The sequence below is a fragment of the Enoplosus armatus genome, chromosome 9 (assembly GCF_043641665.1).
Source record: "Enoplosus armatus isolate fEnoArm2 chromosome 9, fEnoArm2.hap1, whole genome shotgun sequence".
In the NCBI taxonomy this organism is placed as follows: domain Eukaryota; kingdom Metazoa; phylum Chordata; class Actinopteri; order Centrarchiformes; family Enoplosidae; genus Enoplosus; species Enoplosus armatus.
Window position 1 is genome coordinate 22,279,361 of NC_092188.1, and position 22,610 is coordinate 22,301,970.

The window sequence follows — 22,610 nt, forward strand, 5'->3', positions numbered from 1 at the left end:
CTTTAGTTCGGATATTCGTAATCGTGCATTTAAACTTAAAGGAGTCATAGTTGTAAGTTTCAAAATGCACACACAGCCTGAGAGTCTCACACTTCTAGTCATGCAGGGTCCACTCCACCCTCACCCTAGATTCTTTTGGTAAATTGGAGGGACGTGGTACAAGTGTGTGTGACCAGGATTGATGTTTCTGCAGCTCAGAAGGGTGGTCTCTGTTTACTTTCAGATTTCATCAATGACGATTGGTGAGGGCGTGAACTCATTTTGGGGTCTGTTTTAGTGTTTTTTCTGTTGTGCGTTGTCAGGGCAGTGTGTGTGGATATATGTTTGCGTTGTATTTTCCGATGTGGTAAAGCGCTGTTTGGTTGGGCAAGGATGTATTCCGGGTATGGGGGTGGGGTGGGGGACCAGGACACTGACGTAAGTAGTGAGACTGTGGTGTTGCCGGTGATAACCACCGGTGGAGTTAAAATAATTCTCACCCACACTAACACACACACACACACGCATTTCAATGTGGGTCGAGACACTGACTCATGCGCACTTACACATACAGATACACTACATTGTCACAAGCTACTTTACAAGTAAACAGACACGTATATACACACAGAGCATGCCCAGTCCCTGGGGTAAAGTCTCATTTGTCTAGACAGCTGGGCCACATGACAGAGAGCAGCAGCCGCAGAGCTCTGTCATGTCTATATGGAACCCCCTGCAGAGCCGAACAGGAAACAGCTCTCTAACGCAGTGTGACAGGAATACTCTAACACACACACAGCCCTGTACAACAAAACACTATTGACAACCCAATGATATCACAGCGGTTTATACAGCACTCTCTGCACATTACTCAATGAAAGACAGTCCATGAAACACAATCTGTCCTGTCAAAGTCAATTCTTGCCATCTGTGACTATGTGGATATTTAATAAAGAATATGAACACTGGAATTAGTTGTGGCTCACAGAAGCAGTGAAGCTGACGAATAATGGTAGGTAGATTGGAAAATATCTGTTGTCAAAATGTACACTATGCACAGTGCGGCATGATGCAACACTGATTGAAGGCGTTATGACAAATACAGTCCATTTCATAGTCCCTAAATGCCAGAGGCACCTGGATGCTGAGTGTGAGAAAATAGTGTAAGAGGATCCAGACATGATGACCTCGGCCTTCAGTCCTTTCTTCCATACACACACACACACACACACACAAGCTTTACACACATGCACCTGTGACTTTAGTCACTCAGCCGTACGCACACACACACACTTCAACCCACAAGTTTTAGGCAGGTTGCCACAACAACCACAAACCAAGGTAACTAACCATCCTTTTCGTCCATTGCCCCCACAACACACTCTTGTTGCCATGCCAACCCATTTGGCTGTTTTAGTGATATTTGGGAGTGTGGCGTCTGGGGAGGCACAGTGGTGCTGTGACATCACCGCTGTTTCATGACAACTGTGGGATAGAGCTGCTGAGCAAGGCAGACCTTTAAATCATGGAATATGTCTTAATGTGTCTTCAGAGAGACCCCCCTTCCCTCACCTCTGACGCCCTGATGGCTTTAACATCCGCAGACCTCAGGCTAACCTGGTAGAATGTGTGTTCCGTCTCTATGCCTCTGTCTTAGTCCCTCTGTTTCTGCTTCTGCTCCTCTCTCTTCCACTCAGTTTCTCCTTTATCTTTCTGTCGTCTTCTCTCACAAGAACTGTCTCTTGAGAATTGAAGGTGTCTTTTGACCTTCAGGCTCATACGGCTAGTCTAAAGGCTAATAGACGGGGATGTTGGTGTGTGATTTGTGTGCTTGGCTGTTGCCATGAGTGTCGGCACAGACAAAATCGACCTTCGTCTGGACCACAGCAGGCACACTAGGACATGTCATGTCTAGGACACTGCGTGTGTGTGTGTGTGTGCGCGCGTGCGTGCGCATGCATGCGTTTTCTGAGTTCTCATAGTTCCCTCTCTCACTGTAGGAGACAAGGAACCTGAGTGCCAACATTACATCACCTCAATGAAGTGTCACTTAAACATCATATAACATGATACTGTACAGCAAATGAAAATAACAGTGAATTATGAAGAGAGTTAAATAAAGGACGAAAGCGGGACAGTACATTTTCTCAACTACCTTGTAGTGATTTTATATAATATGCTACACTGCTTCTGTGGTTAAGTGGTTATTTCATTACAGGACCAAAAGTTTAAACCCTTTTCACATTAATACAGGGTACACACAGTACTGAAAAATGATTACTACTAATTGTTTAAGAAAAGCGTTTATAAAACAATGTCTTTTGTGTTTATCGCTTTCTTTCTTCTCCAGAATCGCGTCCCCTGTCCATCCCAATGAAGGTGATGCCTGACACCACAGCAGTGGAGTCATGGACAACCTCAGAGGAGAGAATGAAGGACCTCATCGCCCATGCCTGGGATGCTGTTAAACGCCTTACTCTACAGGTACCTAATTATACTCTCTACCAGTATTATTATTATATGTCTATTGGGGCAGATACCAACTTCCTCTACTGGGCTGATTGTGGATGGTAGTTTTCACAGACTTTGATCAGTGTTATGATGTCACTGTATCTAGTCCTGTTGGGGCAGAGTGGCCCAGTGGTGTGTCCTTATACTCTAGGACTGGGGGTCAAGTCCCCATGTCAACAAGAGTCCACCCAGCTGAAATACTCTTGAGCTACACACTGAATTCACATTATTGCAATTAGATTCTTTGAAATCTGGCACCCGCACATCTATCAACAATGACTTTTAATTGCCTTGGCCTCCCAATATATGCCCCGATGTCTTTACCACATTTATCTTTAGGGTTCAAGCATCAGCAAAAGTGCCAACTTATTGCTCTTTGACTTGACCTTATACAGAAGTTATTGGCTGTCACACATGTCTGGGAGCAGCTTTACATTTCCAAACACCAGTCCTGTTGTCCTCTTTCTCTCCTTTGTTACAATAAAGTACTGAGGTTTAGCTCAGCCCAGCCCAGCTTAGCTGTCTCTGTGATTGTGGCCATATGGCTACCAGAGCCCTCTGTTAGCTGTTAGCCCATTAGCCTGTTTTACATAGAGATGCATACGTAGCGTCTCATGTCCCTTTGTGGCGGGCTGACTTTCTGTTTGACTGGCTGGCTCGCTGGATGTCCCTGTCCGTCTGTTTAAGTGTCTAACTGGATAGTTAAGTGCTCCCATTGTGTGGCTGCTTGCTGCATCTTGACTGGACCAGTTAGCAGAGCCCACATCACAACCAGCCCCATCTGAAGTACATCAGGAAGTGCTGACAACTCTCTGACAGGGCTCCTCTTGATGCAGGAACAGAACGTCATGGTGTATGCACACGTGTGTGTGTGTGTCTGCACATGAAGTGCTCATGTGGCACATTACTGATAGGGGCATATGGACGTCTTTGTGTTGGGTTCATTTATGACTGCTGGCCTACGGTGTGCAAACATTACTGTGAAGACGGTGGCCACATAAACCCAGAGTATTAATAGTATAGTATTTTTGTTATTCAAATATCCTTGTTTTTGGTTGTCCACCGTAAACGTCAGAACTGTGTTAAAATGGTACAACTCATATTCTCATGGTGAGAGGCCTGATCAGGATGCCTGGCGTTCTTAGATAACCCACAGATCACTGCAGCATAGAAGTCAGTCTTTAATTGGAATATGGCTTATAGGCAAGTTTCTTTGTGCACGTAAACAATAACCAATGATGCAGACGACCAACAACCATTCTTAATTCATCTTAATTCTTATTGCTAGGACCACACAAACTGATGTCAGTCAGACATGAAAGAGAGCATGACGCATGTGAATTGAAATAATGCTTCAGAGCCCAGGACCCATGTCAGCCCATTGAGCTGTTTACAGTACTTCCACAAAAGTTAACTCAACCCTCTAATAGTTTGCTGAGCCCGTCATTGCCTCCACTTTCCTCTGTCCCCTTCGGCTGTGCGACTGGGACCACACCATGTACTGTAGCAGTAATTAGGAAACAGTCTGTCCTGTTGACATGGGAGTGGAAGCGGACCAAACCGAACGACCCGACAGCTGGTACCCCAGGCCTTGGATATCCCCAAACCTAAACCACTCCATTTATTTTAGTGTGGTGTAAACAGAATACCTAATGGCTCACACTTATGCCGCACATGTGCCCAATTTGGCATGCAGGGCTTTCTCCGTCTTTTGCAGAAGAAAGAGGAGCAAGAAGGAGAGAGCGAAGGTGGGGGAATGAGATTGCGGGAGAGAAAGTTACAAAAGTATTTATTATTCTACGGTTGCCGAAACCACTTAAGGCTGTTTATACAGAATCGGGACATGTGATAGCTCGTGATTGTGTAAATTGTTTTTAAAAATCTCACAGTCCTGGTCCTAGATGCAGTCATGATTCGTTGTCCTTGTGATATAAATTATTTCCTACAGATTCACAGCAAGAGGCAAGGAGGTAGAGGTCTTGCACAGACGCTGGACTGTGGGCTCATTTTAATAGGAGTAGGTAAAAAAGATGGTGATAATGCAGGATGGAAAAGAAACAGTACATGAGGTTTTCATTTTCAGCTATTGTCTGTTGTCATTTATTCCAGCAGTGTCAGCAGTTCACAAATAGCACAGAACACTGGGAATAAAACATGTTCTATATTTTCATTTTAGTGTCATACATTTGGATCACACACATTTAAGTTGTTCAAGGTCTAATGCACTTTGCTGCATCATCCCTTATCTTACCTCAAGAAACAGCATAGCCTCAGAAAATCTGTGTAAGCAATTCTGTCCCACTGCGCTGTGCATTTCATTACAGTGTGACTTGAATAGCTTATGTAATGTCTTAGACACATATCCCCACTCAAAGTCTGAAACCAGAATAGCAGCTGGAAAAAGCAGAACATGCGCTGTTTCTATTTGTAGCTTCTCTGCTCTAAAATCATTCTTTACACCATACTTGTCTTTTTCAATGACAGACGTAGTTAGCAATGATTCCTGGTGATGTCCCGTCATGCGTGGTTTGGGCGCAGATTATTATCTGAATCCATGAGTGTCACGCTCTATCTGTAGCTGAGTGCTTCAACCAGACCCCAGAAATGATTCTGAGCCATGGTTCCTCTACGACTTCAAATCCAGTACATTCCTATCTGTCTCAGTTTGTAAGACCCTCTTCTCCTGTTACCTCACTCGGAGTGATAGACGATTTTCACCCTGCAATGAAAATGGCCGAAACTTTATTCATAATCCATTCAAAGCCATCAGAGAGCTTCCTTTAATCTCCTCAAGAAACTGTCGGTGATAAAGACAGATGGGCAGCTAATGTTGGAACAGACAAGTCGGCTGGCTCAAAGAGAAATGATTCATTTTATGCATATAGCTATGTGAATCACTGCTTGGACAAATTGGGGTTCCATGTGCTTAAACAGTAGTTGATTAGTTTAGATGCTCCTCTGGAAAGATGAACTGAAAGTATGTGGATTTGGGAGAAAGAGACGTTCACTAAGAGCGAAAGAGTCAGTGTCTTTGCCACACCATTGCAACAGGCAATGGTGAGGTCAGAGGGGCATGCCATCCAAAGCGAGTCTCCTTTACATTACGTACACCACAGATCATCTCTGTTGTACTACACAATGAGGGAGAGTGTGTGTTTTTTCCCGTAGAGGCAACTCTTGGTCTCTTTTTCATGCGAGGCTATAATATGACTAGAAATCACTTCACATTAGGGCTGAAGGGCAGTACTGCAATTGTCACCCTGGCCAGAGTGGCCTGGCACATCTTAAAATGGCCTCTTGCCCTCGGCCTTGGAGTTCCGACCCTCCGCTCTCTGGCTCCAACTCATTGTGTTACTCTTTGCATGCAGTACATCTCCTGAGCTCTTTACTTTGCGCTCCGTGTTCTTACCTCTTGTGTCATTCTCTGTCCTTCCCCCCCCCCCCCCCCCCCCCCCCCTGCTTCTTTCCTGCCTACCCCTCTCCCCTACTGCTCACCCTTAACCCTTTTCATCCTGTCATCTCCCCTTTTCCGCCCCATTCTCCCCAAGGACACCCATGTTCTCTCTGGGCCCTGATAATAATTGCAAGTGATCAGGATGGTGATTCTATTTCAGGAATTTTGCAATAATTCCTTCTATTTAACACATGAATGTGTTCAGCGCTGGCAAAGGAGCACGTTGCTACCAAAACTGAAATGGGATCTGCTGAAACAGAGAGACCGTTGCCATGGAAAAATGAAGTAACACTGCTCTCTGCAGCTGCCATGCATTAATGAGTAGGATATTTTTTGAGAGAGAAAAAGAGGAGAAAAAGCAGTGGGGTAGAAAAGGTAAAGTGATGGAAAGGAGACGTTAGGAAGCGGAGAAGAAGGAGGAGAAAATATGGGCAGAAGGGGAATTTGAAGGCAGGAGGAGAGTGAAAGAGAGATAGAAAGGAGGATCATGTGTGCTGTATGTTTGGTGTGGCTTAGATCGAGCTGGCCAGATGGTTTCCATGAACAGGATCTGACCCCCGGCTGGAGCGCCTTCTGCAGGCACATTACTTCATCCTATGCACCCCCTTCCTCCATCCTATCATCCCTCCACTCAACACCTCATCCTCCCTGTCTGTCATATCCCACAATTTCCAAATGATTTGCAATTACCATTTTAATTTTGTGTCACATAAAACACCATGTTTCCTCTTAGATTGAGGTAATAAATTGTCAACTTTTCAAACTTACAAACCCTGAGGGTCGCTATCTCTCATCTAAATTATAACATGAACATTTTTTTTGTTAGATACTGCATCTCCAGGTGTTCTATGCTGGAGTAAGTGCATGCATTTACAACGATTAACCTCAGTGAAAATGAAATCATCCAGCCATGAATAGGGCCATAAGCTGAGGAGGAAAGGCCCAGATTTGAAAATGTGTTTGGTTAAATACCCTTAAATCAGCACAAGTCAGTAGAATATTGGAATAGATAGCATGTAATAAAACAGCAATTAAATAAATCTGTAATCACTCGCTCAAACAAAAGCCACCCACACACTCCCCCAGAGGTCACCTGACTAATTCATTTAATAGTACTGTTTTTTAAACATAGCATGCTTGTTTGACTTTAACACTGGCAGTTAAACCACGCACACACTCCATCCATATATGTTACTGTATTTATGACAATAGAAAACTGACAATATTACCTCTTTTACAAATCTGCATGCTAGCTTCCCTTGTTGCATGCTGCCAAAAAGAATTCTTTTCCGATCAGACTGAAACTGTGATTAATTCTATATGCTTGGAATCTACATGCTTGGCACGCTGTGGTGTTTCGAGCGCAGGGAAATGAATAGGCTTGTATTGTAGCATGCAGTCCCTGGTTGTCTAATAGAAAGCTAAGTACTGATTGGCTGTAGTGCAAACAGAGAGAGGGGTTAATGCTGAGGGCAGAATGCAGTGTGTCTCTCCTGTCATTGAGAGGGAAGGAAGAACAGGGAGATGGAGGTAATATGAAGGAGAGAGTGAGAGAAAGGGTGTACATTCTCTCCTGATTACACACTCATCCTCTCTGGTATCGCCTGATCTAAATCAAGACCCCACAATGAAACAGTAGATGTGTCATTAGCTGTTTACCGGGTGAGAACACTGTGGTGTGAGTGTGTGTGTGTGTGTGCACATGAGCACTCCCGTCAACATGTGCATGTGTGGCCAGAATCCCGTTCCATCATCTGCTGCTGTGTCAACACACCGATGACCTCACAGCCATAGACGCACACACACACACACAAGTATTTGACCCTCTCACCAGGCTGCACTGGAAAAGTGCTTACCAGGATTCTCTCGTGTCTGTAACCTCTTAAACCTCAGAGTCCTAGAGACCTGGAACTGATTTTCATTAGGATAAAAACTCACAGCAGCTACAATTTCAAGATTGGGAAGTTTTAGAAATTTTCAGGGAAAAATGATGGTGGTTTTCACCCTGATCGTCTGAATGCGCTTTGGAAAGCTTGTTTGGAGGTGAATCTGGTTAAATTGTTGGAGCTTGCATCCACCCTTTGTCTTGGGACAGAGGAGGAAGCCGTGCCAAACACAGGTCAAATTAGATCAGCTGAGGTTCAGAACAGCCCAGTTTGGCCTACTTGATTCGGTCACACCGCATAAATCAATAGTGGTGAAAATTTGCCAGAGTTAGCCCATAAAAGCTCTTTTCATCTGCAGTCCATCACCATCTGATCCAACTTGGCCTAGTATTACATACTACATAACATAATCACAGCCACCTCCACTCACTTCAGCTGGCCCAGAGCAAAATTGTCTGGCCACACCACTACTGTAGATAAACCAAGCCAAGCCATTTCATACATCTGACCAAACTACAGTCTTTTGTCTAAGCTCTCAGCTGTACCATGAATGAATGCCCACAATGTACCATTCCCAATTAATGGGCAGTCTCTCTTGCCTAAACCAAGCCATCCCATTTTAATAAGTCTTTGACCCTGCTCAGCCGTGACCTCAGCTGTCATCAGAGTACTCCCAGTCATGACCATCCTCTCCCAGTGCATCTTCGGCCCCAGCTTGACGCGGCCACCCCTTAGACCCCATCTGTAGCGGCTCACCATGCTGGAGTGGTGGAGGTGTGATTGTTTGAGATTGGGGGTGGGAGCAGGCGAGGCAGGCCAGGCCGGCCGCACTCCTAAGGCCACTGTTGGATCAATAAACGCAGCGATCAAAGTCGCAATTAACCCACCGCGCTAACACAAACAGCCAGGCCAGCAGAAACAAACAAAGCCTTCATGTCACCTAAAGCGTTTATTTTTGCAGATTTCCACCTCAGCCAGGGAGACCTCCAGCGCTTGTCAGCTTCTGTAAGCAGTGTTAGAAGGGAGGAATGCGGGGCCACAGGGATGGCTGGTTGCCTGGCTGTGCTGCTGTGCCAGGCCACGAGCTTATTGCTTGTGGTGGCATGTGGGTGAGACCTGGCCTATCTGTTGTCAGGAGGCATCACGCTTAAATGCCTTTCTCAGACATCAGGGAGAAAAGCTACTTTCCGAGGTTGCAGGAAAAACTTCATTCGTGTACATCCATGGACCACAACACACATCTGCAGAGTGTCATCTTCAGATACACACATTAATCATGTTAATTTACAGGGAGACACTATTTACACTATTTTCACACTATTTACGATTACACTCACTATTCCAAATGTGTTTTTGGACAGAGCTGAATGCAGGAGGATATGCAGAAGAAGTGGGAGCAGAAGGTTAACAGTGGGTGGGGAGATTTGAGATGGGGGGGGGTGGGTTGCTCTGTGGACCTTCTGTTCATCTGACTGACCACTTAGGAAACACAGTGTCCCGTCTGGTGCAGGAACAGGAAGATTACATTTGGAGAGGTATCAGGTTTTTAAAAACAAAGGGATGTGTTTTCCGTTTGCTGCCGATCTCTCCACTGAGATTTTTCTGCTCCGGAGTTGCAAATGTTTTCACCCGGGATGCTGGGAGGGTGTTTCTAATTTCCTCTCCTCTATCTCTGGGTGATTTCCTGTGTGTCGTGACTTGCTTATTGTGTGTGTGTGTGTGTGTAAAAAAGAGTGTGCAGGAGAGAAAATGAGGGAAAAATGTGTCAGTACGTACGTGCTTGAATGTTCAAGTTTATGTGCAAGTCTGTGTGTGCTTCACATGTTGTGGGGTCGCTCCATAGAGAGGTGATCTTGGCCTACAGGGTTTGTGCTGTGCTGAGGTCTGTACAGAGCTGGAGCCCCCCAGTTTCTCCTCCCTGCAGTGATATTAAAACAATGAGCCTAACAGCGGATCTGACCACAGCGCCACAGGACAAATGTCAGACACGTATTTCCCTGCCTGGGTCCAAGTTAGATGACTGTGACAGAGATTGTATTTAGTGCTGTCGGAATTATGTAGCAAGACAGCTGTGCAGCTGAAAATATTTTTCAAGAAGAGTAGGCACTGCGCGTTATCGTCAAAATGTAGACCCAGGTTTTTAAGTTTACGGGCTCAGTTTGGACAGGTTAGTCAAAAGCGATGACTGAAATTCTGTAGTTTGATAAACAGCACTCCACATAGGAGAGACATGGTTCATATAGCACATGCTCACACTCCATTTATCAACTCCACCAACCTATTTCTACAATAGAGCACTTAAAGATATTTTCTAAATCGTTCTCCACCATTTTACACTCAGAGTGTAGTCTTGTGTTGTTTGGCTATGATAGCTAAAATTCCAGACAAGGTAGGTCTTTCTACCTTTCCTGCAATCTGTCAATGTATGCCTGAAACATTAACTAACTGTACTTCTAAGAAAGACTATCTGAGATCTCAGCTGAAGTTGCTCTTCAGAGTCGACCGGCTGTCCTCCATCTAACTCACTCTTCTGTCATTTACTGGCGAGGCACGGCGGATCCTAAGAGCCTCCTGTGGTTATATAGGCCATTTCCACATGGCCCCAGCCTTTTAAAGCCTAAGTGTGTTTGGCCCTCAGCTTCCTCTCTATTAGAACCTGCTCTGCTGGAACCAGATAAACCATCTTCACAAAGACTCAAGGGAGAAATGCTACACAAGACAGATCATACACTCCCAATGCTGCGCAGAAGAGAAGGAAGTAAGGGACGCTTTTTGGGGGTATTAAGACTGAAAGATTTGAAACAGGGTCCACACATGTGGCTGGATTCTGAACACTATCTGATGGAGCAGGGAAGTGATCAGGAATAAAACTGAGCAGAACTTGCCACAAAAAATGGAACAATCCCATATTTAGAACTCTGTGATGTGACGCCAGGCAGGGATGAGAAGGAAGAAATAGACAAAGAAAAAATGTCTTTAGGCATCTTACCATTTAATCAAAGTACTTTCCAAATGGATATGTTTCAGATTTTTTAATATTTCGGGCTTTTTTGTTCATCTGTCACTTTTCCAGTAGTATTTATTTACTCCTGACAGCATATGCTGGCTTCTTGATCCAGAATCCAGATTGAATTAGAGCCTGAGTGATTGTAGATCAAAGTGTAAGAAGATCCTTGTTCATTTAGAGGCCTAAGAGGAAGGGATCAAGGCCTAAGTCTCAGGATAAGCAATGGTCACCTACTAAATAACCAGGCTGTCACTCAAAAACGAAATGGCATGACTATAACTTCTGTTCCCTGAAGGAGAGGAACAAGGTACAACACATATAGTATAGCATGAAGACACCTCTATTCACCCTTTTAAGGCAGTTGATCTGTGATGACGTATGTGAGGCCCCGCCTGCACATATATACATCCATCACCACAGTCATCCTTCAGTTCGATAGCCGCCCTTCACCAAGCCACACTGTGCAGCGGGGCAACCAAGTGTTGTACCTTGTTCCACTCCTTCAGGGAACTGAAGTTATAGTCTTAACATTTTGTTCCCTTTCAGTCAATTCACTTGGTACAACACATATAGTATGGGACATGTATTAATGCCCTGCAGAGCAGCCACCAAACCAGCACTCTAGTACACCATGGACACAGTAGAAATGACAGAATGAGCCACCGAAGGGCCTGTCACATCTAAACAGTAAACTGGCTGCAGGACAGATATCACTCACAGATAACCCTTCAAAAAAAGCTTGACACTGTCATGCCCCTGGTCGAATGTGCCCTCACACCGTGAGGCAATGGAAGATCTCTGCTGTTTTAAGCCAGGGAGGTAGCCTCAACAATCCTGTGAGAAAGCCAGTGTTTAGACAGGACACAGGGACTGCAACCTCCTCTGCTCCTCGGATGCAAAAGGAGGGGGACAAAAGCTCAAGAGTTCAAAAGCCTTAGAGCCATAGGCTGTAGGGATAAGCAAATATGCCGCATTCGGGTGCAATGTAACCTTGGAGCCATCCGAAGTGAACTGGGTGCAAGAGGGATGCACAACATCTTTTTGGGACTGGAATATGGAAGACGCCTCGTGGGCAGCAACAAATGAGGGTCAGCAGTGTCTCCCTGCTGCTAGAGCCCCTCCCCACTCAGTCCCAGAGCTAGGAGAAGTGCCTTCTAGGTATTGAACCCCTCTGGAGGCCCTTGCTCCAAGCCGAGTGGTGTTGACTTTGACTGGGTGGTTGTAGTCTCACCAGCAGCTCGTGGGCAGTGCTGCCCTCTTGGGGGGAGGCGGGGGTATCTGCAATACCCCCGCCTTGGAAGCGCTAGCAGGCGGCTTTGGTTTCCCATCATGTCTTGAGATGACGCTGCGTAGGGCTTCCGCCTGCTTCTTCCTAATCTCAAACTTCACCTGGATGGCAAACAATTTGCGCTCCTCAGGTAGCCACAGTTGGTGAGTGAACTGCGGCATCGGTATGCTAACACCAACAGGGACCATTAAGCTAACTTCGAGCTGGCAGTAGTCTACTGAAGAAACAGAGCTAATTAGCTTTAGCTAGCTGGCCCAACTCAGCCAAGTTGTTCTTCGCGAGGTGAAGAGCGTAAGAACTGAGGGAAGACCGTGGTCACAGATATATGTATGTGCAGGCAGGGCCTCACAAATGAGCGAATCGACTGAAAGGGAACCACTGGCACTGATATACAGACCCCTATATTATTTCCAGCTAGTCTCTGTCCCCTGATGGCTGTGTACTGTCAGATCTCTCACTGTCATCTCTGAGCCAGCCAGATAACACCAACATTTTCTCTATATACCAGGGATGTACTGATGAAAGGTAGCAGTGAGTAAAATGCATCTTTATATCTACAAACACACACACACAATCATTGCTTTGTCTCTGAGTCTATGCCAAACAGCAGTATCCTCGCTACTCTGTACAAATCATACTGAAGGGGAGTCTCCCATCAGTCCAGCTTTTGGAAGCCTTCTGTGGTGATTTCACCCTCAGGGCAAACATAGAGGAGGAGGAGAAAGGATGCAGCCGCCAGCTTCTTGTAGAAACCTCTGTCTTATATTTGATCCAGCTATGTACTTTGATCAACACATCAAATTGCTGACCCGTACATTTTTCTTCCATCTAAGTTACATTTCCAAACTCAGGTCTGTTGTGTCACAATCTGAGCTACAGATGATCAATCACACTTTTATATCATTCCCTGTTCACCTGCCTTAGCAAGTCGGCTCTGAACGTCTGCAAATGGTCCAGAACGCTGCTGCGAGGCTTGTTTATATTGGCTTGCCATCAAGTTCAGGATTCATTTTAAGGTTCTTGTTTTCACATATAGAGCCCTGCGTGGTCAGGCACCAGTGTACATCTCTGACCTGCTCCATCCTTACACCACCAGTAGGCCACTAAGGTCTTCTGATTAGGTCTTACTGGTTGTCCCCCGTGCTCTACTGAAAACAAAAGACGATCGTGCCTCAGAAGTGGTGGCTCCGACACCATGGAAAGCCCTTCCTATAGACATACGTTCTGCGGTCTTTGTTGACACCTTTAAAAAGCAGCTGAAGACTCATTTATTCAAAGTGGCCTTTGTCTGTTATCTTTAAGGTCTGTTGTTGCTTATGTTTTATTGTTTCTTTTTACTGTTTGTTTGGTCTTATTGTTTCACAATTCTATTATTATTGTGAAGCACTTTGTGACCTTGCTCTGTGAACGGTGCTTTACTAAATAAACTTTACTCACTTACTTGTACTGAACTTACTCAACACCCAGCAGCAGTACAGGGGGATATAACCTTATAGCATTAGAAGTGTTGTGTAACTGAGTTCATTGCTGTTGCAGGTGCCATCCTTCAGAGGAAGTGGTAAGCACAGCGCCAAGTCTTAGCAAGGATATTAAAAAGAGATGGGGGGGGGGCTCTCTCAGAGCAGCACTTGTTTGAAGAAAAATATGTGGGATGTTAATCCAGGTGTTTTGGCCTGAGGCCATAGGGTTTCTAAAAAAATGTTTGTTTATTTATTTTTTTACTTTTTCATTCTGATTTTAAATGACTGATGACTGCAGTTGCATCTGGTGATATGGTCTGTGATTTTGTGTGTGTGTTCAGGTTTGCATGTACTATATGTGAATAAGCAAGCACACATGATGTATGCGCTTTTGTAAATGTCTAAGTATGTCATTTGAGCCTGTTTTCACAGTTAAAGCCCGGCACGTGCACCCTCATAAGGAGTTGATTGGCTTCAATCTTTTTTTTTTTTTTAACGGAGATTTCCTGGTCGAAATTGAAAAGTGTTTCCGCTGTTTTTGAAGTATATTAATAGAATGGGCTGCAAGTGATTCACTCTGCCCCTGAAAAACACACACAAGGCACACACTCACATTGCTTTTTTCCTGAATGAATCTGTTATTAGAGGTAGTGGGTAACTGAAGTCCAGTCCCAGGCCACCGTCAACTCCATTTGTTATCTTTAATGATTTAGTTTCCCTTAGACAGGACATGATGTCATTGGACAAAAGGAATGAAGGATCATGACTTTTTGACTCCTCTTTGAACCTTCTATAGTGACCTATATACTATATGAACACACGTGCCATTCTTAAACTTGTAACCAACGTTAGGCTTCAACTTGAAAACTTATCTAAACTTATAGTTTATAGTGGTTCAGCTCCACGTACCCCTCTCATCATCAGAAATAAATGTTTAACCCACAAGATTGTTAAAACACAGGTCACACATACACACTCCCAAAAGGGCTGCACAACACTCTGTGCTGTATTTATTGTTTGTTGTACCTGAGTCATTTCCAGAGGCCGTCTATCTGTCATTTTTGCTGCAGTTTTATTCCACATTACCCTGAACCTCACAGAGGGTGAAGTTGTGTAACAGATATTCCACACTGCAATTATACCTCTGGCTTTCAGATATTATGTTTGCCCATTTCTATTTTTAAATTCATTTCAGAATTTTCCTTTTGCTGCACTTGGAAAAGCTGCCTTGCAACGGGTCTACCCTAACAGAAAATACATTTTCACCATCCTATTATGGATAAAAAGTTAATTTAGTTGGCTGAGCCTTGTGAGTTTGTGACTTGTAAGTACAGTAACACGCTGCAAGTGTGGCCCATTGCCTCCCAAGCATGTGACGGAACAAACTGAGCATTCGGTCAGCCTGGCATACCTGTCAGTTTCCTGTCCTTTTTACAGGACATTGTGCATGCACACACACACACACAAACATACACAAACCTGGCATGCCCGTCACCTCGCAGGAGGGGGACATTGTCACACGGGCTAACTGCTTCCAGCGCTGTGTTTATTGGTCTGTTACAGAGCTGTTAAACACAATTGTGTGGAATACCAAACACGACCCTGCACAACCTCAACTAAACTTTTACACCTGAAGTTGTGACATGAAACACACATGCTCTAACTTTCTGCTTTTACTCGTTAGTATAGAGAACATGTCTTTCTTTTTTTTTTTTGCTGTGTATGCAACCATTCCATAACGCTGAACTCAAACACTGGATTCCCCTCTGCTTCCACCCCTCCTCGAGGGTTTCCTCTCCTCCCCTTTCTCCGATCACAACATATCTACGCAGACTTTCCACCCTGAATCAATGCATGGTCATGGTGAGAGACCTGGACACCAACAACCAGGCCTCAGCACTGAGAGGGACAAAAAGACAGAGGCATGGGAGGGTAGGGTGATGGAGGGATAGAGGGTTATAGAGTTGGTCAGGGAGCAGAGCTGTCAATGGTTTTGGCAGTGGTCAAAGCAGTGATGCATATGGGACATTCTGACCTCAGAATATTTCTCTCTTTGGATCTGTCAGCGCTGTTCAGCTGTGCCAGTGCTCCCTTTCTTGCCCTTTGTTACCCCTGTCGTCTTTGTTTGGATACTGTATGTCTCCTTGTGTTTGTGTGCGTGTGAGTCACAGCTCAAACATGAGACCACAGAGGGGGAGCCTTGGAGAGGTCTGCGAGGTTAACCAAGGTGACCTGCTGTTAGCGCTAGCCCAGAGAACAGGGTGGAGGAAAGTCAGAGGGTTCTGAGTTCACGTTCCTTGAAGGGTGACACAACCACAGAACCAAAGATGGGCATTTGCACATTTTCTGTCAATATGTTTGACTGGTATTTTCAGTACATCTCAGCAGGAATTATGCAGCATGAAGGTTTGATATACTGTCTTGAAATGACCAGTGGTTAGCTGTGACTGAGAAAGCAGATGGTTGCCATGGCAAAGGCATATCATGTCGTTGAACATGAATTTATTTGGGTGGATTCAGTCATAATTGAACATTCCTGTTTTCTGAGTTTCATGCAGTGTTCACAGAGGACCAGCTTTTCATTGCCCTCACATGATAAAACAATATTATATGGCATGAATTTTGAGTTTACTAAAGGAAACTAATTGTATACACCAGGATGACCAGGACGATTTCAAGTAGGTTCTCTTTTTGGTCCCATTTGTATCTGTCAGTGGGATATATCATCCACTCACGAAAAGTTATGCCAGTGCTCATGGAACAAGGGATTCTTCTCATGAGGATTTCTCAGCATTGCAAAATAGAATATTTTTGAACATTTTCACTATTTTCTCATGAACTATTGTACTCAACTCAAAAAAAAATCTGGCACATTTGTGCCATGATTGTCTATCACAGTGTGTATTTTGCTTCAGATCCAGATACAGATTAAACATTCCTAAACATTTTCTATTATTAAAATAACAAATGTAGACAATTGTGCAGCCTTGGCAGAGGCATGCTCTCTCTGAGTGCTTTCTACTTTGCATTATAATTTGATCTTACGTGTTTACCATATTTGTCTTGGATACAGCTTCAGCCAGTAACCGTGTTGCCTCCTGGAGTAGGTATGGATTACAATAAGTAGTGTGTTCATGGACTGTCTGTCCCCACAGCACGATTTAATCCAGACCCTGGCAAGATATTTGATTAACATTAGCTAGTCATCTGTTTGGTATAGCATTATTTCCCTTGTCCCTCTGTGCCGTCATCTTTCTAGTAGCAACTGTGTGATCTTAAGTCAGATATTCATCCGGCGCTGAAGCCTCTGGTCCCCAGTGCGTGGAATACCCAGTTCACTGTTGTTCTTATCTACCCTGTTGACCTAAACTCCCTCACTCAAGAGAAAAGCAAATGTTGCTTTATTCACCGCCCTCGCCTTCAGATGGACTCATGCACCGTTGCCATTGTGAATTTACTACATGTTTGTTTCTGTGTTTTTTGTGGCTTTTATTAGCTGTCACCAAAAAGGGAAAGGGGGGGGGGGGCTCTGACTAAAGATTAGTTTTGTATCACCCAGATTTAGGACTGACAAGCCATTTTCTTTTCCATTACATACTTAGGCCCTTTGAAGCATTTTGAGCCTTTTTGCTAGAGAGTAAACATCTAGAAACAGCGGTCGCTATGCCCAGTGAATGCCATTCAATTGTTCAACTTTTTCCTCTGTTGTCATCTGTGAGATGTTATCTGATTATTGTTAGTATTTCACTGTGTGATGTGGCAAGTCTGTAGCTACCATACACTTGACATCATCTTTGGTTTTGTGTTGCTATGGGGAACAACAGCAAAGTAAAGTCGTAAGCAAACACCATTAAGGGTTATTACATTATGCTTTACTCCAGCGACCATGGTGGTAACTCATTCAGTAGGTGCCCATTTTTATCTGCCCTGCTGTAGTACAAGAAAGATTTCTGGATACATCCTCCTGTGGCACAACCTACTCTTAATACCAAGAAAGTCCCCTTTTCCTTTGCTAAGCTTTTCCAAAAAAAAATTGGCCGACCTAAAGTATGTCACACAATTAGCTCACCCTTTCCGAATAGTTATTAACAAAATCTACTTCATGTCTAATTTTGCTAAAAAAAAAAAAAAAAAAATACCCCACAATTGCTAATAAAACGGTTAATATAGAAGGAAATGTCTGGAGAAATAAAGAGTCTTACATCTGTGTCTTCTCAAACGCAGACAGAGCAGTTCCCTGTAGTGTTTAACCAGGGTGAACTGTCATCAGTGAGCATTTATTTTAGTGTTTGATACTTCCCTATGATTATGCATCAACGTTTGACTTATGGTGACAGATTTAGTCAACCATCAGGCACAGTATGGGAACTAAAATAATATAGGTAACTGTAGTTGGTCGTTTACAAGTGGTCTGTATGGTTGGATAGCCGTGCTCTGAAATGACCCATTTGAAACAACAAATGTTTAAGGATACGATTACTTTTTACCTCTGACAATACTGGGACTAAGCTGACACATATATACAGAGATATACATCCGCGTGCATACCTTTGAACTACATTCGATCTTGGTTCTGCATTAAATGGGTCCTGAAATGATTAGTGAATTAATCAAACTGTCAATTGATGGAAAATTATTATTCAGTCACACATTTGATAGTGCCTTGGTTGTATTAGTAATTTATTAAGCACAAATACCAAACATTTGCTGGGTACAGCTTCTTAAATGTGAATATTTGCTTGTTTTTCTCAGTTCCATGTCAATGTTCTTTGATTACTTTGGATTTTTAGATGTTAGTTGAGACAAAAACAAAGTAATATTAAGACATCTATCTAGGTTCTGGTAACTTGTTACAAGTATTTTTATTATTTTTGACATACGTAAAAAAAAATATATATATATATATATATTTTATATTACAGTATACGTAGAGGAAGCCCTACAATAAAAACATCACTGACTAGCATTGCTCCTCACTTTTCCTTACTGTGTCCTCATGTTCTTCATACTGACACACCCGTTTATTGAGCATCCGCCAGAGCCATTGTTCAAAAAGTATTTTGATGGCTGAGCAATAGCCCAAGCAGAAGAAGAAGTAATGAGTAATAATGTGAAATAATGTGTGTGACTAAACCAAGATGTCCAGCAGGAGAGCATTAGCCTCAGGCGGTGAGCTCAAGGTGCAGACCAGAGTCAAAGTGTTAAACCCAGCGATTTCCGTGTGTTTGCCTGCTTTACAGCTTAACCCTGCTAAGATCTGCAGCAGGCCAGGCAGTGTCAATGGATTTTCTTCCTGCGTGCCGGCTCTTAAAAAGACCAGAGCCTTATGTGTCAGTGTGCAAAAGTGTTCCAATTTCAAACCCCCCCCCCCACCTTTGAAGAGTAATCAAAAGAGGAAGCAGCGTGAGATGAATGTGTAACCATATCTCTCCCTCTTTCTCTTTCTCTCTTGCTCTGCTTCTCTCTATCTCAGTCTTTCTCCCAGTTTCTGCAGTTCTTCCCCTCGCTCGACTCCCATCAAAGCTGGGCGAACTGGCCTCCATATACAGGCCTGTCAGAGGCGTTCCAACATTTGTGTGTGTGATATTAGCAGAGGGCCGTGTTTATGCAATTTTCAGTGGAGAATGTGTGTCTCTGCGTGTGTGTTGTACACTGAGCATATTACAGTATAATAGCACTTGCTTGCCATCCATTAAACCAATCAGCTCTCTGCCTGACACACACACACACGCACGCACGCACACACACACACACACACACACACACACACACACACACACACACACACACACACACACACACACACACACACACACACACACACAGTATCTGGCAGCACCTGCTGTCTGCCCCCTGGACCCTCTACTCCTCTCCTCTCTGTTAACTGGCCTTTTAAATCAGTGCAGCCCCAGTGTGATGGAAAAAGACACTGCTCGTACACTTACTGGCTACTGGCTACCGGTTACTGACCTAATGGCTTGTAAATTTTGCTTTTTTGCTGAACAGAAATATGCGTGACATAATGCAGCTGGAATGGGTCCTGAACCCTTTTAAAACCACTTCAAAAATGATTTAAGTTCAAGATTTGACTGTCAAAAGTCCCTGGAATTGTAAAAGGTTTTCTGTTCCCCAGATATGGAATTTCACAGTAGTTTTAAATGGGCATTCAAAGTCTCACATTCTGCTTTTAAACGTTTTTTGAAGGCAAATCCTACTTTCCAAAGCAGGACTGAAACTTGTATGCATAATATCAGAGCATATACAGTAATGGTTTTATGATATAAAAATATCTAACAAAGTTTAGTTTATCGTAGGCATCAAGCAGGACAGCATGCATGACTAAATGTGGGATGGACTGTTTCCATTTTTTAAATGAAGGAAAGGTTTATTAAGCATGGTCAGTCTTTTCCAGCAACACCCAGAGTTGTGCACACACTCTTTCTTTTGCCCTTTCCAATGCAGTCCATGTCCTCTAATGCTGTATTAGATGCTAATCCTCTAAAGCAGTGACCCTCAAGCACTTTGCTGATGGGCAGCTCACTGCAAATCATATAGGGAAGTCTCGGCAGGCGGGTGGTCAGTGATCCAGTGTCACAGAATAGATTAACATGATTTCATGTGTCCTTTATTTTTCTCTCCCCTCTCCAGTTGGAGCTGCAGTCATGCTGTGTTTTCCTGCCTAATGACAGCCTCCCCTCCCCGAGCACCATCATCTGCGGGGACATTCCCGGCACCGTCCGTAGCTGGTACCACAACCAGGCCTCCATGCCCGGGACCCTGGTAGTCTGCTTGCCACAGATCAGTGTCCTGAGTGCCGGCCACAAGTACATGGAACCGCTGCAGGAGCTCCCCTTTGGGGTCTCCAAGCCCATACTGGAGGAAGGTAGGTTTTCATACCACATCGAATGAAATCTCAACTTTAATTAGAATGATTAAAATGCTGGGAGAGGAACACGCACCCAGATCCACTGAGAGAACCCCAAATGACCTGGTGTCAAAAAGACTGATATGTAAGTTTAAATAAGAAAACAAAGTGTTCCACTTTGAAAAACAATGATGGTGATAGGTTCATAGGTTAAAAATTAATTTCAGTGGGTGGGGAAAATCTACTTAACTTTTATTACAAATGAATTTGCTTTTATTAATAATTGAAATGAATGCTTTCATAATAGTAACAGGCTACATACTGTGAATTCATCATCATTATGGCCTTTTCAACACTGAGCAAACCTTTGACCCACTACTACTCATTTACCATGACAAAAGACAAACAAACTTAAGTAGAGCGACTTTGAGAGATAGATCTTGCACATGTGGTGTGCACACCTGGTAGAGTTGACATAAGCAACACTCAGACGGGTGAGCAGTGTTTTCTCTTTAGAAGAAAAAAAAGGGGGGGGGGCACCCTCTTTTTTTTTTTCTTTCTCTCAACTCTTCAATGACATCAGCATTGGGCATACAGATTTCAAAAAACGGAGGAGAGAGAAAAACGACAGCAAAAACAGTGACATCAGCAGCCTTGTCAGTGTTGCCGTTAAAATTAACAGCCCATGCTTTTAGTAATTCATTCCTAGCCTTTGAAAAGCTCTTCATCTCTCATTTTCAATGCTCTGGATCAAAGCGTCGCTGCCCACAGTGCATGGGAAATGTGCTCCTCATGGCCTTGTGCGAGCGAACAAGTTCCTCTTCTCTGTAAGATGGTTCTACCAGGGTTGGCAAATGAACAAGTTCAAGCTCTCCCAGTGCGGCATCTTGTCTCAGACCCTCAGATTAAGAATAGAACCTCATTTTACAGTGTGTCTTGGTGGGATCCTCTGCCTGCTTATTGGATACAGAAATCCGTCTATCCTTCTGATATTTTAATCCACTGCAATTTTTTGTCCTTCTTTCTTGCATCTCTTTGTTTTCCTCTCAATTTCACAATTACTTGGCTTGTGCTCTTTGCTCTCCCTTCACATGACGTCTCTCTCATCCTCCCTGCCCCTCTCAATCTCTGCCAATATCTCTGTGTTGCAATTTTCATCCTCGTTCTCCGACTGTTTCATCCCTTTCCCACATTTTTTGTGCATCTTTTGTTTTTTTTCCTTCTCTCATGTCGAAAACCAGGCGATGCCTTCCCGTGGACAGTAAGCCTGAGTCAGTTCAGCGTCTACACGCTGCTGGGACAGCAGCAAAGCCTGAGCCTGTTGGAGCCGATGGGCTGTACCTCCACACTGGCCGTCACATCCCATAAGCTGCAGAGCTGTTCAGAAGGAAGACACTCCTTTGTAGTCTGCCTCCATGTTGATCTGCAGCCCATCCACGTCAAGTGCTCCAACCCTCAGGTCAGTCAGACAGTCCTGACTCTCACAAAGTAGTCATCAGATTTACATGTATATTTATACAAATCATCCCCTTGTAAACTTTCCTGAAATACGAATACACGAAGCCTGGCAGGAAGATGCCTGCCTCTGCATGATTTTCTGAGATTGATTTCAATAAACAAACTGCCTCATCTTCTTACCTTGTATAATCTTCATGAAAATGGAAGTGTAAACAAGAGAGTGTTGCCTTGTTTGTTTTGGTCAAACATTCTGACGTCTGAAGTGAGGGAGAGTGGGGAATTGCGAGACTCATCATCTTTGTTTCACAGTGTGTTATTATGTTTCAGAGAGAGCATGATGAATATGGACAGATTGGAAACGGAACATGTTTGTCTCCCCGTTAGGCCTCTGTGTTGTTTTTCACTGCGCTGTTACAGCGCTATAATCACATCTACATGTACCATTACACATGTTTTGTTTTTTCGCAATTGAATTAGCTGTATTGAATTAGGTTCCTCTGTAAACACTTAATTGGGGCGACCTTTTGAGTGGTCACACTGTTAAATGTCTCCGACCACAGTGATGAGCCATGGTGATATTGAGGGGAATTGGTACCAGAAACAAATGAAAGGCCTTAATCTGTTAGTGGTGAAAACTTTCCCAGAGATGAGGGGAGCTGGTCGTTTATTGAGGGAAAGTTTCTTTTCTTTCTTCTTCTCTGT

At 43.9% G+C, this 22,610-nt stretch overlaps 1 protein-coding gene across 1 annotated transcript in view; it reads left to right on the forward strand.

Annotated features, from left to right (window-relative positions):
* Positions 1–22,610, forward strand: part of LOC139290685 (intermembrane lipid transfer protein VPS13B-like) — a 307,621-nt gene that overhangs the window by 136,310 nt on the left and 148,701 nt on the right. Inside the window, exons 22-24 of the mRNA XM_070912524.1 lie at positions 2,330–2,463; positions 20,234–20,468; positions 21,692–21,909. Coding sequence (XP_070768625.1) covers positions 2,330–2,463; positions 20,234–20,468; positions 21,692–21,909 — 587 coding nt within the window. The remainder of the gene's footprint in view (positions 1–2,329; positions 2,464–20,233; positions 20,469–21,691; positions 21,910–22,610) is intronic.